The 20522-nt window shown below is 35.9% G+C and overlaps 1 protein-coding gene across 1 annotated transcript in view; it reads left to right on the top strand.

The window, feature by feature from the left end:
- ACTR6 (actin related protein 6) overlaps positions 1–20095 on the top strand; it is a 28187-nt gene extending 8092 nt beyond the window's left edge. Inside the window, exons 7-11 of the mRNA XM_025926691.2 lie at positions 6643–6741; positions 6836–6914; positions 13933–14104; positions 15993–16131; positions 19390–20095. Of these exons, the coding sequence (XP_025782476.1) occupies positions 6643–6741; positions 6836–6914; positions 13933–14104; positions 15993–16131; positions 19390–19519 (619 nt within the window). The 3' untranslated portion in view covers positions 19520–20095. The remainder of the gene's footprint in view (positions 1–6642; positions 6742–6835; positions 6915–13932; positions 14105–15992; positions 16132–19389) is intronic.
- Positions 20096–20522: the final 427 nt, after the last annotated feature.

The following is a 20522-nucleotide window of genomic DNA, read 5'->3' as shown; positions in this document are numbered from 1 at the left end:
TATTTTATATTTTATTTTGTTTAAAAGTGTAAGTGGGATTTTTTTGTTTTGTTTTGTAAGTAGGATTCTTAAATCTCAATTTCTTGCTACATTAACTTTGGCTTGTATGACACTGTCACTTTCTCTCAGTTCCCCTCTATGTCATATGAAAAAATAAGTGAATCTGCATTTCCTTCTACCTTTCCTCCCACATTTTCCTTCTTTATTCTGTCAGATGTACCATTAGTTTTTTAAACAATTTTTTTTTATTTAAAAAAAATTTTTTTTAAGTTTATTTATTTTTGACAGAGACAGAGTGCGAGCATCAGCTGGGGAGGGGCAGAGAGAAAGAGAGAGGGAGATACAGAATCCGAAGCAGGCTCCAGGCTCCAAGCTGTCAGCACAGAGCCTGATGTGGGGCTCGAACTCACACACAAACTCATGTGAGATCATGACCTGGGCCGAAGTCAGACGCTTAACCGACTGAGCCACCCAGGCGCCCCAGTGTTTTAAACAATTTTATTGAGAGATAATTCACATCCCATACAGTTCACCCATTTAAAGGGTACATTTTCAATGGGTTGTAGTGTATTAGAACATTTTTAGAATGTTTTCATTACCCCCAAAAGAAACCCGCTCCCCTTAGCCATCCCTCATGGCTCTAGTACATTTGTTTTTGTTTTTAAAAAATTTTTAAATGTTTATTTATCTTTGAGAGACAGAGCACAAGCAGGGAGAGGCAGAGAGAGAGGGAGACACAGAATCTGAAGCAGGCTCCAGTCTCCAAGCTGCCAGCACAGAGCCCATCGTGTGGCCCAAACCCACTCAACCTGCGAGACCATGACCTGAGCTGAAGTCGGAGGCTCAACCAACTGAGCCACCCAGGCGCCCCTCTAGTACATTTGTAAAAAATTTTTTATTTTTAAATAATTACAGACCCAGGAAGTTGTAGAATAGTACATTGAGCTCTGTGTACCCTTAGTAACATCTTATATAACTATTACAATATAAAAATGATGACATTGACACTGGTATAATATTGTTACCCAGACTACAGGTAATGTTAGGTGTTCAACATTTTTTACATGCATTCATGTGTGTGTATTTCCATGCAACTTTATCCCATGTATAGATTCATGTAAACACCACCACAGTCAAGATACAGAACTATTCCATCGCTCTGAAGGAACTCCTTTGTGCTGCTAATCCTTTATATTTGCTTTCCCATCGTGTCCCTCTCCCCTGGCAATCTCTAATTTGTTTCCCACTTCTGTGGTTTTGTTGTTTCAAGAAACAGAATCCTATAGTATGTAACCTTCATAGAGTCACTTTTTTCATTAAACATAATACTATACCACTTCTTCTTAACTATTGAGATAACATTTACATATTACTTTTTACTATAGTTAACTCTTCTTGCCTTGCTTATATATTAATTCTAAAAGTGGAAGGCTCATAAGTAGCATTTACAGTGTTAAGATTATGTGAATATTATTCACTGTAGAACCAAACAGAATTGGGCTCAGTTTCAAAAGGTTTGGATATTTAGTTCCTCTATCCCCATCAGATTAGAAGCAGCAAATCGGAAAGGCAGAGAAAGTTCAGGCAGATGAAGATGTTAATCAAACCCCAGACAGTCTGAGTCCAGAGCCTGTGCACTTAATCATTTCTCCATGCTGAGTGGAAAAAATTCATATATTTTAAAAAGGAAGGCTGTTGAAGTTCAGCTTGAAAAGAACAAGGTGGCAAAAATACTTAGAAACAGTTATGAGCCTCAGTGGCTCAGTTGGTTGAGTGTCGGACTTCAGCTCAGGTCATGATCTCACGGTTTGTGGGTTTAAGCCCCACGTAGGGCTCTGTGCTCACAGCTCAGAGCCTGGAGCCTGCTTCAGATTCTGTGTCTCCCTCTCTCTGGCCCTCCCCCGTTCATGCTCTGTCTCTCACTGTCTCAGAAATTAATAAACGTTAAAAAAAATTTTAAAAAAAGCATCAGAAACCATTGAAGAGGAGATTGATTAAGAAAGGATACAGGGAAAGTTGGCTGTTTGGAGAAAAATTTTCCTTTGCTTCATATTCTAAAGTTCAAATGGATTCAAGACTTAAATATAAAAATAAAACCACAACAAGAAAATATTTAATTAAAAGAGTAAAGTTTACAAGCCTGGAATGTATAATCCAATGAATTTTTAAAAACAATATACCCAGGTAACCAGAACACAGTTCAAGGAGAATATTACCAGCATTCTCATCCCTCTTTGTCCCCTTCTAGTCTGGAAAACCACTAGTTTCAAGCATTTGTAAAGAAAACAAATACAAACATAAACCTGAAAAATTTGGAATAAATGTGACACCAAATTGTTATCTTTAATATATTAAGGGCTCTTATTGATCCATAAAAAAAGCATTACCTTGGTATGAAATGGTTACTAGATGATTCTCAGAAAACAAATGTTCAGTAGCACAGTTAATCATTAGAGTTACATACAGTCACAATATATAAATGGATAATTCTCAGACATAAAAAAAATGTTAAACATCTGTAGTAACTACAGATTCAGTTAAAATATTTATTGAGCATTTATTTAGGAGGTTGGGATATATGGGTTAACAATAAGAGTTCCTCTGTTTCTTTTCGAAAAAAAATTTTCTAATGTTTATTTTTGAGAGAGAGGGACAGAGTGCGAGCAGGGGAGGGTCAGAGAGAGAGGGAGACACAGAATCTGAAGCAGACTCCAGGCTCTGAGCTGTCAGTACAAGCCCGATGCAGGGCTCGAACTCGTGAACTGTAAGATCACAACCTGAGCTGAAGTCAGATGCTTAACCGACTGAGCCACCCAGGCACCCCTAGTGTTCCTCTTTTTCATGGTACTTCCTAGTAGAGCTGCTGATCAGAGCATAACTTGAAATATCTTTTCTGGTAAACAGTTTGGCAATATACCAATATACTAACAGTATTTCAAATTCTATGTTCTAGAGTGTGAATAAATAACGAGATAATCCGAGATATAGATAAAAATACCTGTAGTGCTTCGATTTTGAGGTATACTTTTTCCACATCTCTAGTTGGGACAGATCTTCCAGCTGTTGATACCTTAGAATTGTCATAGTTTAATTACCATCTTTTCTTTTCATTGGTGCAATAGTGAGTCTTAAGGTAAAACATGGTGTATATGAAGGTAACAAAAAGCAAAAGGAAGCAATAATAATGTTTTTTACTTATTAAGTATATGGATTATGCTAAATACTTTATGTATAATTAGAATAATTTACTTCTCACAGATGTGTTGTCGGTGATCTTATTATCATGACCCCTTTAGAGTTGAAGAGATTGAGTCCCAGAGAGGTCAAGTAGCTTGGTTGCTAAGTTGTGATTCAACCAAGGTGTCTGGGGTGCCTGGCTGGCTCAGTCAGTAGAGCATGCAACTTTTGATCTTGGGGTCATGAGTTCAAGCCCCAAGTTGACCATAGAGCGTATTTAAAAAAAACAACAACAAAACCAAAGTCCATGTTTATACACACACAAGTATCTTTCTTCCCTGACCTAAACTTCCAACAGTAGGAATGCTAATAAGTACATACTCATAGATCGCTCTAATAAATATCATGGGACCATAAATAACCATATTTTTAAAGAATCATAGCATAAGAAAATGTGAGATGATGTTTAGTCTAAAAAAGTAAATGTAGTATATATGTGTAGAGAAAAATATTCAAAGGAAATAACTTCACATTTTTGTTCTTTCTTTTGCATTTTTTTAATTGAAGCATAGTTCACATGTTACATTGATTTCAGGTGTACAACATAGTAATTTGACAACTCTATGTTGTCTTACTATAAGTGTAACTACCATCTGTCACCACTACCGTTGACTATATTCTCTATGCTGTACCTTTCATGTCCGTGACTTATTCCATAACTGGAAGCCTGTACCTCCTACACCTCTTCACCTATTTTGCCCATCCCCCCACCTTCTCCCCTTTGGCAACTACCAGTTCTCTGTATTAACAGGTCAGTTTTTGCTTTGTTTGTTTTGTTCTTTAGATTCCACAAAGAAATGAAATCATGTATGATTTGTCTTTATCTGACTTATTTCATTTAGCATAAAATCATCTAAGTTTATCCATGTTGTCACAAATGGCAAGATCTCATTCTTTTTTATGACAGCTTAGTATTTCAGTGTGTGGGTGTGGGTGTACATCACATTTTCTTTATCCATTTATCAATTGGCAATAAAGTTGCTACCATATTTTGTCTATTATAAATAATGCTTCAAAAAAAGGGGTACATATATTTTTTCAAATTAGGCTTTTTGTTTTCTTTGGGTAAATTAGTGGATCATATGATATTTCTGTTTTTAACTGTAAAAAAAAAGGTTTATTTTTGAGAGCGAGAGAGAGTGAGGGAGGGACAGAGAGAGAGGGAGACAGAGGATCCAAAGTGGGCTCTGGGCTGACAGCAGAGAGCCTAATGTGGGGCTCAAACTCACAAACTGAGATCATGACCTGAACCCAAGCCAGACGCTTAACCAACTGAGCCAACCAGGTACCCCTCTATTCTTAATTTTTTGAGGACTCCATGCTATTTTCCACAGTGGCTGTACAAATTTACATTCCCACCAATAGCGCTTGAGAGTTTTTCTTTTTCTATATTGTTGCCAACACCTGTTATTTTTTGTCTTTTTGATACTAGCCATTTTGACAGGTGTGAGGTGATATCTCACTGTGGTTTTGATTTGCATCTCCCTGATGAGAGTGATGTTGAGTGTCTTTTCATGTGTCTCGTGGCCTCTGCATGTTGTCTTTGGTAAAATGTCTATCCAGGTCCTCTTCCCATTTTTAATCAGATTATTTGTTTGTTTTTTTCTTTGTTTTGGTGTTGAGTTATAAAATATCTTTATATATTTTGGATATTAACCCCTTATCAGATATATCATTTCAGATATATCATTTATAAATATCTTCTCCCATTCAGTAGGTTGTCTTTTCATTTTGTTAATGGTTCCTTTCACCGTATGAAAGATTTTTATATTGGTATACTCCCAATAGTTTTTGTTTTGCTTGTTTCCTTGGCCTGAGGAGACATATCTAGGAAAATGTTGCTGAAGCCAGTGTCCAAAATATTACTGCTTGTTTTCTTTAAGGAGTTTTATGGTTTCAGATCTCACATTTAGGTCTTTAATAATCTATTTTGAGTTTGTTTTTGTGTATAGAGTAAGAAAGTCGCCCAGGTTCATTCTTTTGCATGTATCTCTCCAGTGTTCCAACACCAAATGAAGAGACTATCTTTTCCCCATTATATATCCTTGCTTCCTTTGTTGTAGATTAATTGACCATATAAACATGGGTATATTTCTGGGCTTGATGTTCTTCCATTGATCTATGTGGCTGTTTTTCTGCCAGTACCATGCTGTTCTTATTACTATAACTTTGTAGTTTACCTTGTTGCATATCTTGAAGTCTGGGATTATGATACCGCCCCAGCTTTGTTCTTTTTCAAGATTGCTTTGGCTTTTTGGTGTCTTTTGTTGTTCCATACAAATTTTAGGATTATTTGTCCTAGTTCTCTGAAAGATACTTTGGTATTTTGATAGAGATTACATTGAATTTGTAGATTGCTTTGGGTAGTGTGGGCATTTTAATAACATTTATTGTTCTAAGTCATGAGCATGGAATATCTTTCCATTTGTTTGTGTTGTCTTCAGTTTTGGTTTTTAAAGCATCTTTGTTTTCTTCATTAAGCCTGTGTTTTCTTGGATTCACTCATCAGATATTTATTAGGCATCTACTATGTGCCAGGTACTGTGTGCTAACCCACAATACTGCTATAATCAGAAAAGAAAGTATAAAGAATTAAGTCATTTTAGCAAGATTCTATTCAGAATGGTTAGAGGAAAAGGTTTGCTCTCTAATTGGATAAGCCTTACCATACTTAAAGCCTTCATTTTCAATTTCTTTGTGCAAACTGAACTGATATGTGCCCTCAGAGGGGTAATGTGGAGATTATATACAATTGAAGTATAATTATTCCATAAAGTTGAAAATATCTTACACATTCAGAAATTTAATATTAAAAAAATCAATTACCCAAAGATTTAATTCCAGAAAAAATATTTTATTTTTTTTATTAAAAATTTTTTTTTTTTTTTTTTTTAATTTTTTTTTTCCAACGTTTATTTATTTTTGGCACAGAGAGAGACACAGCATGAACGGGGGAGGGGCAGAGAGAGAGGGAGACACAGAATCGGAAACAGGCTCCAGGTTCTGAGGCATCAGCCCAGAGCCTGACGCGGGGCTCGAACTCACAGACCGCGAGATCGTGACCTGGCTGAAGTCGGACGCTTAACCGACTGCGCCACCCAGGCGCCCCTAAAAATTTTTTTTTAATCTTTATTTATTTTTGAGAGAGAGAGACAGAGCATAAGCAGGGGAGGCTCAGAGAGAGAGGGAGACACAGAATCCAAAACCGTCTCCAGGCTCCAAGCTGTTGCACAAAGTCTGATGCGTGGCTCAAACTCACAAACCGAGAGTTTGAGACCTGAGTTGAAGTTGGACGCTTAACCAACTGAGCCACCCAGGCGTCCCAGAAAAAATATTTTAAGTGGTAATTATAAATTAGACTTACATTTTTCCATTTCAAATTTTACTGTTTTTATTTCCATTTAGGCAGCTACATGTTATGGATGAAACGCATGTGATTAATCAAGTGAAAGAAGATGTATGCTATGTGTCTCGGGATTTTTATAGAGATATGGATATTGCAAAGTATGTATAATAGTAATCTAAGAATCAGAAAGTTGATTCTTGGGTAATTTTATACATAGTTAATTATTTCACGTATCTCTATTTCGTTTTCCAGGTTGAAAGGAGAAGAAAATACAGTAATGATAGACTATGTTTTGCCTGACTTCAGTACAATTAAAAAGGGCTTTTGTAAGGTAATTTAAAAAATCCTCAATGACATTTCTTGAAGTGACCACCTCAGGCAGATTTGAAAAAATCTAGTTGGGTTTGGTAGAGTCTTACAGAGTTGTTGATAACTGCTTTCCTGGTGGCCTTTTCTCCAGGCACAAGTGTATAAGTGATTAATAAATATCTCATTAAAGTTATTTAGAAAAAGGACTATCAGCTGAATGATAGCACAAGGGACAAATCTGGAGATAGATAGGATCATTACCTATATTATGGGTAACCCTTTTCTATTTTCTTAAGAATTAGTTTAAATCCAGTTAGAGCTTGGTTGTTTTCCAGTTGTGAAAATTATTGACATAGCAGACATGACTGAATTTTACTTGTTTGGTCTGATATGATCAGATTGTAGTGGAAAAGGGCAAAATCCAGTGCACTTTCAAAGTGTTGAGCAGCAGTTTATCTTGGATGTCAAAATAATTTCTCCTTATCTTTGATCTGTTCAGGTAAACTATCAGTTCTATGTTTGGGTAAATGTGAAGTTTGCCCTTTTAGCTGGCTTGATGGAGGACTGTTGGGAAGTTAAAAATCTTTGGTCAGAAATGTAAGCATATTTCTACAAGGAAACATTTATGGTATCATTCACTGCAGTATACTTTAAAAGAGTGAAAGAGGGAAAAGCCCAAATATCCGCTAATGGAGGAGAATAAATAAATTTTGACATGTTCATAAAATAAGCAATAGTGAAAATGAAATAGCGCTACATGATAATCATGGATAAATCTCACAAACATGTTTCTGTCTAAAACATGATGTCTTTAAGCAAGTTTTAGGAGGATATATATAGTTTCAGGCTGTGTGGAATAATAATTTATGTTGTTTAAGAATATATAAGTATTGGGGTGCCTGAATGGTTCAGTCAGTTGAGTGTTCAACTTTGGCTCAGGTCATGATCTCACGACTGGTGGGTTTCTAGCCCCACATCTGGCTCTGTGCTGACAACTCAGAGCCTGAGTTTGCTTTGGATTCTGTGTCTCCCTCTCTCTCTGCCCCTCCCCTACTCATGCTCTGTCTTTCTGTCTCTCTCAAAAATGAATAAACATTAAAAAAAAAGAATACATAAGTGTGAATTAAAAGTATAAAACTGGAATGATAACACCAAATTAAAAAGGGGAGTGATAAAAAAAAAATTTAAAAGACAGGGGGTGGGGGAGGGCGGCTCCTGGGTGGCTCAGTCGGTTAAGCCTCTGACTCTTGGTTTTGGCTCAGGTCATGACCTGCAGTTCGTGAGTTTGAGCCCCACATTGGGCTCTGCGCTGACAGTGCATAACCTGCTTAGGGTCTCCTCTCTTCCCCTCCCCTGCTCGTTCTGTCTCTCTATAAATAAATAAACTTAAAAAAAAATTTAAAAAAAGGGGGGAGTGATAATGTATGAAGTATCAAACTAATTCATGAATACATGGATTTTATACTTCTTTAAATTATTTATACTTTTTTATATGCCTAAAATTAAATATATATATATATATATATATATATTTTTTTTTTTTAACCATACTATTGAAGTGAAATACAAGTCAGAATTCTGAGAAGGCTACCCAAAGCCTCATAAAATTGAAGTCATCCTGTAATGTTCTTAGAAACAGATCCTTGTGGAAGGTTGTAGGTTGGCTTTTAGAAGTGGGTGTTGGAACAAATTATGAGATCAAGTTGCTTGTTCGTGAACTGGAAGCCCAAGTTGTACTTTATTTACAAGACAATGAAAACTGCAAATATATAGACAACACCATCTTCATATATTATTACTCATTAAAATACTCCAGTTATATAAAGCACCTTACGGATAATTTAAAGCACTTTGTAGAGTTAATGGTAGTAAAGTCATCTATATTTCTGCAGGGATGGACCCTGAGTAAAGACTCAGTGATTCCCAATTTCTCCAAACCTGACTGATTGTTGGAATCACCCAGGGCACTTGAAAAATAATCTATATCCATGTTCTTAGTTCTTGTCCCTGGAAATGCTTAGTGCTTAAGTTTGATAACTTAATCTTATAAAAATCTCTTCCAGATAATTGTACCATCAACTAAGTCTATAAATTTTTTTCTTTTTTTAAATGTATTCTCTCCTGCCCTGCAAATGACACCCTATCAGTTTACTAGACATTATCTGCTAAATGCCACCGATTTTCTCCTTGCCAGATTTTAAGCCCTGTTTACTCAAACCTGCATCTTATATAGTTAGCCAATAGAGATGTTATTCCTTGAATTGACCATTGTTTTACTCATTGTCTTTGGAGAAAAAAGGCAGAAGGTACATAATATTGTTTGCAGCTCTTTTTTTTTTTTTTTAAGTTTATTTATTTTGAGAGAGAGAGAGTGAGCACAGGGGAGGGGCAGAGGGAGAAGGAGAGAGAGAGAGAGAGAGAGAGACAATCCCAAGCAGGCTCTGCACTGTCAGCAAGGAGTCCGATGTGGGTCTCGAACTCAGCAACCATGAGATCATGACCTGAGCGAAAATCAAGAGTCAGATGCTTAACTGACTGAGCCAGCCAGGCATCCCTGCAGCTCTTTTATTGGCCTTTGGTTTTGTGAACAATATCTGGTCATAGGCTATAGACTCCTTTTTTTTTTTTTTTTTAATTTTTTTTTTTCAACGTTTATTTATTTTTGGGACAGAGAGAGACAGAGCATGAACAGGGGAGGGGCAGAGAGAGAGGGAGACACAGAATCGGAAACAGGCTCCAGGCTCCGAGCCATCAGCCCAGAGCCCGACGCGGGGCTCGAACTCACAGACCGTGAGATCGTGACCTGGCTGAAGTCGGACGCTTAACCGACTGCGCCACCCAGGCGCCCCTATAGACTCCTTTTTAACTTGTGGACTTTAATATCAATTGAGTAGACAGAGTCAGTTGGCCTCAACTTTTGCTAGATGATAGAATGTTGCATTGAATTTTTACTTCAAAAATAATGGTTTAATCTTTACTTTGTCAATGTTAAAATTTGTAATTTATTCACAATATAGTTGACCCTTGAACAGCTGACACCCCCCTGCCCCCATGCAGTTGAAATCTGCATATACCTTGACCCGTCCCCTTTCCCCCAAAAAACTTAACTACTACTTGCCTACTGATGACTAGAAGCCTTACTGATAACATAAAGTTGATTAACACATATTTTGTATGCTATATGCATTATATACTGCATTCTTATAATAAAGTAAGCTAGAAAAAAGAAAAAGTTATTAAGAAAATCATAAAGAAGAGAAAATACATTTACAGTAATGTACTGTAAAAAAAAAAAAAAATCTGCATATAAGTGAACCCGTGCAGTTCAAACTGATGTTCAGAGGCGACCTGTACATGTTAAGTCATGTGCATATTTGGGAAAAAAGACCTAAAATAACAAAATACAAACAAAAAATTATGTATATGTATCTCTTAATAATTTTAAGATTTATTTTTTATTTTTTTTATTTAACCACTAGGCACTCCAATAATTTTAAGATTTAGAAACAGTTTTATTTCGTATGTGTTAGAATTAATTCTAAAGTGTATTGAGTTTAGTACTTGGTTAACTTCATTGTTGCCTGATATGTAACAACTTTGATGAGAGCTGATATATGTTTATATTTTTAAATTTTTTATTTATTTGCTTTTATATATGTTTATGAAATTAGAAAAATAATAACTACATGAAATGAAAAACTTATAATTATTTGAGAGCTCTTATACTCAGAATATTGTTAAAACTATTCAAGAATATATTTAGGGGTGCTGGGGTGGCTCAGTCTGTTTAATGTCTGACTCCTGACTTAAGCTCAGGTCATGATCCCAGCGTTGTGTGATCAAGCCCCACACCTGGCTCCACACTGGGCATTGAGCCTGCTTGGGATTCCCTGTTTCTCTGCCCCTCAGCCTGCTCGTGCTCTCATGCTTTCTCTCTCTACAAGGGAAAAAAAAAAAAAAAGAGGGGTGCTGGGTGGCTCAGTCGGTTGAGCATCCGACTTCGGCCCAGGTCATGATCTCGCGGTTTGTGAGTTTGAGCCCTGCGTCGGGCTCTGTGCTGACAGCTCAGAGCCTGGAGCCTGTTTCAGATTTTGTGTCCCCCTCTCTCTCTGCCCCACCCCTGTTTGTGCTGTGTCTCTGTCTTTCAAAAATGAATCAACATAAAAAAAATTTTTTTTAATAAAAAATAAAATAAAGAAAAAATAAAGAAAGTATTTTTGAGTGCTTGGAAAAAGGTACAACCTCCATTTTCTAGTACTTAATGATAGTAACAATAACAGTAATAGGCTCTGTGATATTTTTACTGATTACAACTGATACAAATTGCAATTTTCTTATCAGAAAGAGGATGCCTAATAAAGTAAAATGGACTTAAGTTGAGAAAATCAGGTTCATAATGATTATGGTAACACCTTGTGCAGAGCCATTGTAATTTAAACTGATCATTTCTTTTACAATATCGGAACAAAATTTATGAGACTGTGTGGTAATCATGGCCTACATTGACTAAAATAGCAGCTCTTCTAAATTCCTTCATTTGTGTATGTCCTAAAAAATCTTTTTGGAGTTGTACTCTTAAAACAGAAACTACTTGTAGTTCCAGATTACGTATTAATGATTAATGGCTTTAGAGCCAACAGTCAACAAGGCTATCTAGTTCTGGCTCTTTCCCCTAGTTGAGATATTTGATCCGGGGATAGTCACATGATCCTCTTTTGTAAAATCTTGGTAATGGATTACATAATCTCTAATGTTTTGTCACTTGAATTTCTCCCAAGTTTACATCTGTTCCAGATTATTTTGATGTTGAAAAAATGAGTTATATCCTTTAAACCCAAGCCAGTATCACTTTTAAGTGAATTTATAAGTTAATAAATTTATAGGAAATATTTTTTATTTCTGCCTGAGAAGGAAGAATACTATGAAGGAATAACACTTTTTTCTTTTGCTACTGTAATAGTTTATTGGGTTAAAAGTGGTTTGCAGTTTTCCTTGTTCTACCTAGAGTATTATGAAAATTACGTAATTTTGGATATTCTTATTTAAGAATAATGTTTTGAGCTTGGAATTTCCAATGATAGAATTTAGAATTATATCCAGGTTAAGAGAGGCAATGTAGTGGAAGGAATATATTGTATGTACTGATTATATTAAAGGATGTATAATGTTCTTTAAATACATTAGTCTTTAGTAATTTTTTTAATGTTTATTTAGTTTTGAGAAAGAAAGAGAGCACGAGTAGGGGAAGGACAGAGAGTGAGGGAGATACAGAATCCGAAGCAGGCTCCAGGCTCTGAGCTGTCAGCACAGTGCCTGTTGCGGGGCTCAAACTCATGAACCAGGAGGTCATGACCCTAGCCAAAGTCAGATGCTTAACCAACTGAGCCACCCAGGTCCCCTAGTCTTTAGTAATTATTAAGATTTTTATCTATTTGAGGTATTTTATACTTATATAAAGGATTGGGTTATACTCTGTTCCAGGAGGAAAATTGCATATATAATTGCAAATGAATGTCTATAACTGAATCTAGAAGAACTGATGATACTAAAAAAAAAATTTTTTTTAATGTTTATTTTTTGAGAGAGAGGGAGAGAAAAAGAAGGAGAGGGGCAGAGAGAGAGGAGACACAGAATCTGAAGCAGGCTCCGGGCTCCGAGCTGTCAACAGGGCTCAAACTCATGAACTGTGAGATCATGACCTGAGCCAAAATCATATGCTTAACCAACTGTGCCACCCAGGTGCCCAAGCTGATGATTCTTAGTAAAATTGGAAAGGACCATTATTTTAATGGTATAGAATGTGGTAGAAGATTATTTAAAAAAAAAAAAAGATTATTTTTTTCTAGTCTCTTCAGGAACACATCTCAGCAGTAAATAACAAGAAAATTTCATTGATAAAGTCCATGGATTTCAAAATTTATTTTTGAAGATTGAATAAATAAATTTAAATATTTAATTTTTTTTATACAAGGGAAAGGAGAAATCCTACTGAACAGAGCCACAAGGTCCAATAAACATGTGAAATAGGAGAGTAGAGGCTCCTTGCTGGCTCAGTTGGTAGAACATACAACTCGATCTCAGGGTCCTGAGTTCAAATGTCATGTTGAGCATAGAGCTTACTTAAAAATAAATAAATAAATAAATAAATAAATAAATAAATAAATAAATAAATAAATAAGCAAGCAAGCAAATAAATAAATAAATAAATAAAAAATAAGAGAGTCAAGGTGGGTAGTGATAGAAACATAAGACAGTAAATGGTTTAAAAAAATTTTTTTAAGTGTTTATTTTTGAGAGAGAGAGAGAGAACAAGTGGGGGAGGAGCAGAGAAAGAGGGAGACACAGAATCTGAAGCAAGTTCTAGGCTCCGAGCTGTCAGCACAGAGCCTGACATGGGGCTCGAACCCATGAACCGTGAGATCACGGCCTGAGCTGAAGTCGGACTCCCAACCGACTGAGCCACCCAGATGCTCCAGAAAATGTTTTTTCAAATGTTTATTTATTTTGACAGAAACAGCATAAGTGAGGGAGCGGCAGAGAAAGAGGGAGAGAGAGAATCCCAAGCAGGCTCCATGCCATCAGTACAGAGACTGATGCAGAGCTTGATCCCATTAACCATGAGATCATGACCTGAGCCAAAATCAAGAGTCCAACACTCAACTGACTGAGCCACCCAGGCACCTCTAGACTTAGTAAATGTTTTTTAGAGTATCTTCTTTGTTCTCTAGAAACTGAAATTGGTCTATTATTATAGGTAGGATATAAGGTCCCCTCTCCTCTTTTCTCCTTTTCTTTCTTTCTGTTTTAAAATGTGTGGAATAATTTAGCCAGATCATCTTTTGGGGAACAGCTACAGTAGAGTCAGCAATTACTTCTTTGTGTAGATTAGGCAACAGAGAAGGCCACATTTTTCTAACTTTTGAGAATCCTGAAACTTCCGAGAATATGATTAATATGTTAAAATAGCATGTTACTAAATGTTATTAGTCATATGAACTAGAAAATGTAGCTTAAACTTTTTTATCTTATTTTTCTTTAAGCCAAGGGAAGAGATGGTGTTAAGTGGAAAATATAAATCTGGGGAACAAATTCTTCGTCTGGCCAATGAGAGATTTGCTGTTCCAGAAATACTCTTTAATCCTTCTGATATAGGCATTCAAGAAATGGGTATTCCAGAAGCTATTGTCTATTCAATTCAGAACTTACCTGAAGGTACATGAATAATTAAAGTATTGAGACGTAATGATATTTCTAAAAAAATCGTAAGCTCTGTGAGCCATAGAGAAATCATCTGAACTTTCTAAGTAATTTTGGGCAAGTGCAAAGTCTGTTTTATTTGCATAGATTTCCAAATTACATAGTGCACTTGAATAATTCTTACTTTATTGGTCCTAGATTAGAAATTTGATACAGGGAATGTTATTATGGTCTATTTAAACTTGAAGAAATTAGGGGTGCCTCAGTGGCTCAGTTGGTTAAGCAACCGACTTTGGCTCAGGTCATGATCTCACGGTCCAGTCCGTGGGTCTGAGCCCTGCATCAGGTTCCATGCTGACAGCTCAGAGCCTAGAGCCTGCTTTAGATTCTGCATCTCCTTTGCTCTCTGTCCCTCCCCCACTTGCACTCTGTCTCTCTCTCTCAAAAGTAAATAAACATTAAAAAAAAAAACCTTGAAGAAATTAATCTCTCCATGACTATTAAGTTGCCATGTCCATTTTAGAAAAGTTTTAATTTAACTCATATTTATTTACAGAGAATCAAAATTTATAATTTAACAAAGCTATAGTTTCTAGCTATTGATGGGATTGGATTCTTCTAGTTTCATTTGGAATAATATACAGGAAGTTAACTTTTTTTAGTGTTTATTTATTTATTAGAGAGAGAGCAGGGGCAGAGGCAGAGAGAGAGGTAGTGAGAGAATCCCAAGAAAGCTCCACGCTGTCAGTGCAGAGCACAACATGGGACTTGAACTCACGAGCTGTGAGATAATAACCTGAGCTGAAATCAAGAGTCAGATGCTTAACCTACTGAGCCACCCAGGCATCCCTACAGGAAGTTAACTTTAATGAAGCTGAAGTATGGTGCTTTTCAGTGATGTGTGAGTTCTCCTGAAGCAAGCTTCACCTACATAATTTTCTAGAGTTTTAGAGAGTACTTTTATATCTTCCAAGTGTCTTCCTAGATTGGAACAAATCTAGCACTTGCAATGTCCTTTCCTCCCATTTAAAAAAAAAAGAGAGAGAGAGAAGAAAATCACATAATGCTATCACCTTAGTATAATTATTTCACAACTGTTTCTGTGTTGTCTCATTAATTTCACATTTTATACAAGGTTGCAGTTATTGGTATACAGCAGTTTATACCATACTGCTTTAATGTCATGAGGCTCAGTGTCAATATAAGGGAACTCTGCCCCTGTTTTGTGAACAGAAGCTTTGGGTATGGTGGCTGGTATTTATTAATTGACTCCTCATAGATTTCCCCATGATGCTTAGTAGACTTTTAATACCAGCTAACAATGTGGCACTTAATGTTTGCCAGTATGTAACTTTAATGAGTGTAGAACAAAAGATGCTTTATTATTATGGATTATGGGTATTTTTCACTATCAAATGTAAATAATTATGTCTGTCTCAATGAGATAACATGGAAATTTGGGCTTCCAAGTTAAAATGTCTTGAAGGCCCTCCATGTTAGCCTTACACTAGCTTACAATCTCAATTTATGGAAAGACCTCCTCCATTTTAGGGAAGAAGTATAATTATCAACTGTCTGCTTCTAGAATGTTACCCATTTATGTGTAGCTTATATGTGTATGTAACAAGTAGTTAGTAGTTCAACTCCTTCACCTTAGCCTTTCTTTCAAAGATCTGTGAGGTCATATTTCATTCTGTTTGATGTGTCAATTTCTGTAAATTTTAACCTCATTATGAAATATTATAAATAATTCTTATGGTTATTAAAAAAGTATGTAGTTTCCAAACCAGTTACTATAACTGATGGCTTTTACTTAAACCCTTATATTCGTCTTTCCAGAAAGATAAGTAAACAGATTTTCTGATGCCTTTTTTTCTTCTTCTTCCCCCCCCCCCCCTTAAAGAAATGCAGCCGCATTTTTTTAAGAACATTGTTTTGACAGGAGGAAATTCCCTTTTCCCGGGATTTAGAGATCGGGTTTACTCAGAAGTTCGATGTCTCACTCCAACAGATTATGATGTTTCAGTTGTGCTGCCTGAAAAGTAAGTGTTGGCTGATAGATAAAACATGGAAGTCATTTTGTAGGTAAAATGGTCAATAGGCAGACTTGAGTTTAAGCCTGGTTCTGGCAGGTTTATTTCACTTTTGGAATCCTCATTTTCCCTTTCTCAAAAATTGAATTAATAAACCTGACATTTCAGTGGACTAAATGGGATGAAGTATGTAAAGTGCCAGCCATAATGGTTGGTACATAATGGGTGCTCAATTAATATAAGATAGTATCCATATAGTAAATCAATCCTCATTCCTAAGAGATTTTTACCGGCAAAGCAATCAGGTTATAATCTGATTTTTTTATCTAAGATGTGTCATTTCTTGACAGTTTCTATCAAGAATAATAGAAATGTAAGAACTAACCATGAAGATAAATTATGTCAATTTGTAAGTTGTTTTGGAAACCATTGTTAAAAATGGTTTCCCCTGCTATCCAAAAGTAGAACATTCCTTTGAAACCTTTTCTAAGTCAAATGGCCTAAAATGAAGAAGCAATTACTATTAACTTATATAGAAAAATTTTGAGCATTTGCAGACCCAAAGAATAATTTCTCTTAGGCTTTTCTGATACCTTGGGACACATCTTGCTAACGGATATGCAAAATAAATGGAGGTAACGCATAGATGCTCACGGACGCAGTTCACAGCTATGGCAGCTCAATGCTGAGATGCCGCGTGTAGCTCCTGGGGAGAAGCTTAGCGGTGCCACTCTTGCTGCTTAGGTGTGTGCCGCCTCTGTAATGGCTCGCTGCAAAATGAATGCTGAATGCTGTTTTGCTTTTTGCCTTTATTTGGAAAAGCAAAAATCCTTTTCAGTTAGCAAAAAGAGGTACTAATGTAGTCTCTTGTAAAAGTGAAGTGGCATAATGCAAACTTTTGAAAAATGGGATACCTGTATTTTAGTAAACTTTTATATTTAAGTAGCCTTTTTTTTTTTAAAGTTTATTTTGAGATAGAGCATGCAGGAGGGGCAGAGAGAGAGGAAGAGAGAAAGAACCCCAGGAAGGCTCTGTACTGTCAGCACATGGTCAGTGTGGAGCCCAATGAAGGGTTGGAACTCACATACTGGGAAGTCATGACCTGAGCTGAAATCAGAAGTTGGAGACCTAACTGACTGGAGTCACCGACATGCCACAGTGGTCATTTTTTTTTTTTTTTTTTGATTCAGAAATCTTTTATATCTACCCACTATCCCGTTTTATGAGAAAAACAGGTATCATTACACTTTTGTGGAGGAAAAAATAAGGTATACTTTTAGAACCTTAAGAAAGCTTATAGGGGTGCCTGGGTGGCACCAGCTGAGCATCCGACTTCAGCTCAGTTCATGATACTGTGGTTCGTGAGTTTGAGCCCCACATCAGGCTCTCTGCTGTGGCTCTCTGCAGAGGCCACTTTGGATCCTCTGTCCCCCTTTTTCTCTGCCCTTTCCCCACTCCATCTCTTTATCTCAAAGATAAAAAACATTAAAAAAAAGGCTTATAAGTCCTCCTGTCCAATGTTTTTACTTTGTAAATAAAGAAATAAGGGCTCGTGATTTGGCAAAGGCTTTACAGGAAGTTAATAGCAGTGGCCAGGCTAAAACCTAGTTCTCTTTATCTTGAGTCAGGAGCAAATACATGTCTCTTACCAAATATATGTCTAAATAACGCCCCCTCCCCACTGTCCCAGTCTTAAGTGGCAGAGTTAGAAATAAGACCCCATATACCTGACTCTTAATTAAAAAAAAATTTTTTGTTAATGTTTATTTTTTGAAAGACAGATAGAGTATGAGCAGGGGAGGGGCAGAGAGAGAGGGAGACACAGAATCAGAAGCGGGCTCCAGGCTCTAAGCTGTCAGCACAGAGCCTGACACAGGGCTCAAACTCATGAACTGTGAGATCATGACCTGAGCCGAAGTTGGATACTTAGCCAACTGAGCCACCCAGGCTTAATTTTAGAATCTTGTTTTAAAGGAAAATAGAATTTTTCTAAATCAATAGCAGTTACTAGAAGGCCCTTGTCTGCTCACTTAATTTATCGCTATCAGATTAAAGAGTAAACAATTGCTGGATATTGTAATGATTATCAGCATAATGTCCATATACTTTGCATACTGGATTTTCATCCTGTTTATTTATTTTATTATTATTTTTTCCACCATGTCTCTTTATTTCCCACACTTTTATTTTGTTTTGTTTTGTTTGCCCCACATGTTTTTTATCCTGCATTTTAAATGGAAGTCATCACACATTACATGCCAAGGGATCCACAGAAGGAGTTTTCATTCTTTTATTCATCAAGTCTTTATTGCATATCTGTTTTACATATACATATATAAATGTTACATGTATGGAATACAATAAGGAAAACATTTATTAGCTTTTCACCATTTTTCAGATTTTAAACTGAATTGGGGGAGAGGAACATTAGAAACAGAATTGAGTCATAACATAAGGTATATAACCTTGGTTAGAAATAAAACCAAACTGGATGTTTTATTTATTTATTTATTTATTTATTTATTTATTTATTTAAATTTTTAAAAATGTTTATTCATTTTTTACAGAGAGAGACAGAGAACAAGTGGGAGGGAGGGTGGAGGAGATTGGGCAGAGAGAGGGAGACACAGAATCTGAAGCAGGCTCTAGGCTCTGAGCTGTCAGCACAGAGCCTGACGCTGGGCTTGAACTCACAAACCAAACTGGATGTTTTATATGTCCCAATTTTACTTAATGTCTTTGTCCTACCATGTAACTGTGTATCATGCGCTGTGTTTCCTAAATGTTTCATTTATTAGAAGAAAGCATAGCAGCAAAAGCACTGAAAGCACTGAAAACCTCTCTGAGCCTCATTTTCCAAATATGTAAAATGTTATAATATGTTGTTTCATGGGTTGTTGTGCAAATTAGTGAGGTGACATATCTTTGCCACATACAGAATTTAGATTCAGTTATGACAGTGTTTTTCAAACTTTTATGCATTTTTGATCTTTTGCTTATAATCTTGTTTTTTTAGAGAGGGTCCATAAATTCAGGGTACAAGTTAAAAAAAAAAAAAGCAAGAAACCACTTAGTTGTATTAGTGACCAAGGTTCTTTTCTTTAATAGTTTGCCTTATTCCTATGAAGCGTATGCTTTATTTTTACACTTTGTTTTCTGTTAAATCAGGTTGGGTAGAGATTGCCACGTTTTAGCTACTAATGAATGTTTTCTGCATTTCAGTTCTGTAAAATTATCTGGGTTCATTTATTTTAACTTTATTTTTAGCCCTATTACTTATGCCTGGGAAGGTGGAAAATTGATATCAGAGAATGATGATTTTGAAGATATGGTAGTAACAAGAGAAGATTATGAAGAAAATGGACATAGCGTCTGTGAAGAGAAATTTGATATTTAAGAAACATTCTGAATTAAAGTTTTGAATGGCTGTGATCGAAAGGTTTAATTTCAGTGTTCTTTTTAAAGTAGGTTAAGGATCTGTGTTACCTTTCATCCTAAGATTAGATCTTAAACTTGTGTGAATACTTTGATCCTCAGCTAATTTTCAAAGGTTGCTTAGCTAAGTTATTACAGTAAACTGTATCTCAGCTCATATTTTAATTTAAGAGTTAGACTACCATAACAGTGCTTACACTATTCCTGAGACTAGGTTATCTTTCATTAGAAGAGTAAATGCATTTTGAATTTAATTCTTTATAGCCGAGAGCGCAAACATAACTGTCTCACTGGTCAGTATTCCTTGGAAAGCTGTTTTGTGTTACTATGAATAGGGAGGGATTGGCTAAAATGTTTTCTGGCTGATATAATTTCTCTTTTAGAACTAAGTAGTTTATATAAAAATTGCCATTTTTATTCATACATACTAAAGTTGGGAAGACTAATCTTATTTGTGTTTAACATTTGGTTTTTATTTAGAATAAATTGGAAAGGGTGGAAACTAAAGCCAATTTATTAAAGTGTTTTTTGATCAGTATTATGTTGGAAGAAATGTATTATTTCACTCACAAAAATACTGTATCATTTTTAGGATGAAAAGAAATTTGAAGTTAACTTAGGGTTGGTCAAAAACTCTTGAGACAAATGTTAGTGAGTGTTTTGTTTTAAAAACTTTATATAGAGGCACACTTACACACAAAAAACCTCTTGTATAATCCACAGTAAGCATATTAAGGTGTTAAAAGCCACAGATTTCCAATTTAAGGAAACAGGTGGCAATGACATTAATGAATGGATCAGGTAGGGTTTGCTTGCAAACAGGAGAAACTCATTTGGGCTATCCTAAGCAAAACAAAATTTATCAGTGGGACAAAGGGGAGCTTATCAAATCTAAAGAAAAATGACCAGCAGCCCTAGGAAGGATGAAAACCAGGATAACCTTAGGAATGTAGGTTACAGAAACT

The sequence above is a fragment of the Puma concolor genome, chromosome B4 (assembly GCF_028749965.1).
Source record: "Puma concolor isolate L17-30 chromosome B4, mPumCon1.1.hap2, whole genome shotgun sequence".
NCBI classification, from domain to species: domain Eukaryota; kingdom Metazoa; phylum Chordata; class Mammalia; order Carnivora; family Felidae; genus Puma; species Puma concolor.
The sequence above is the reverse complement of the archived record's forward strand: the minus strand, read 5'-3'. Positions and strand labels throughout refer to the sequence as shown.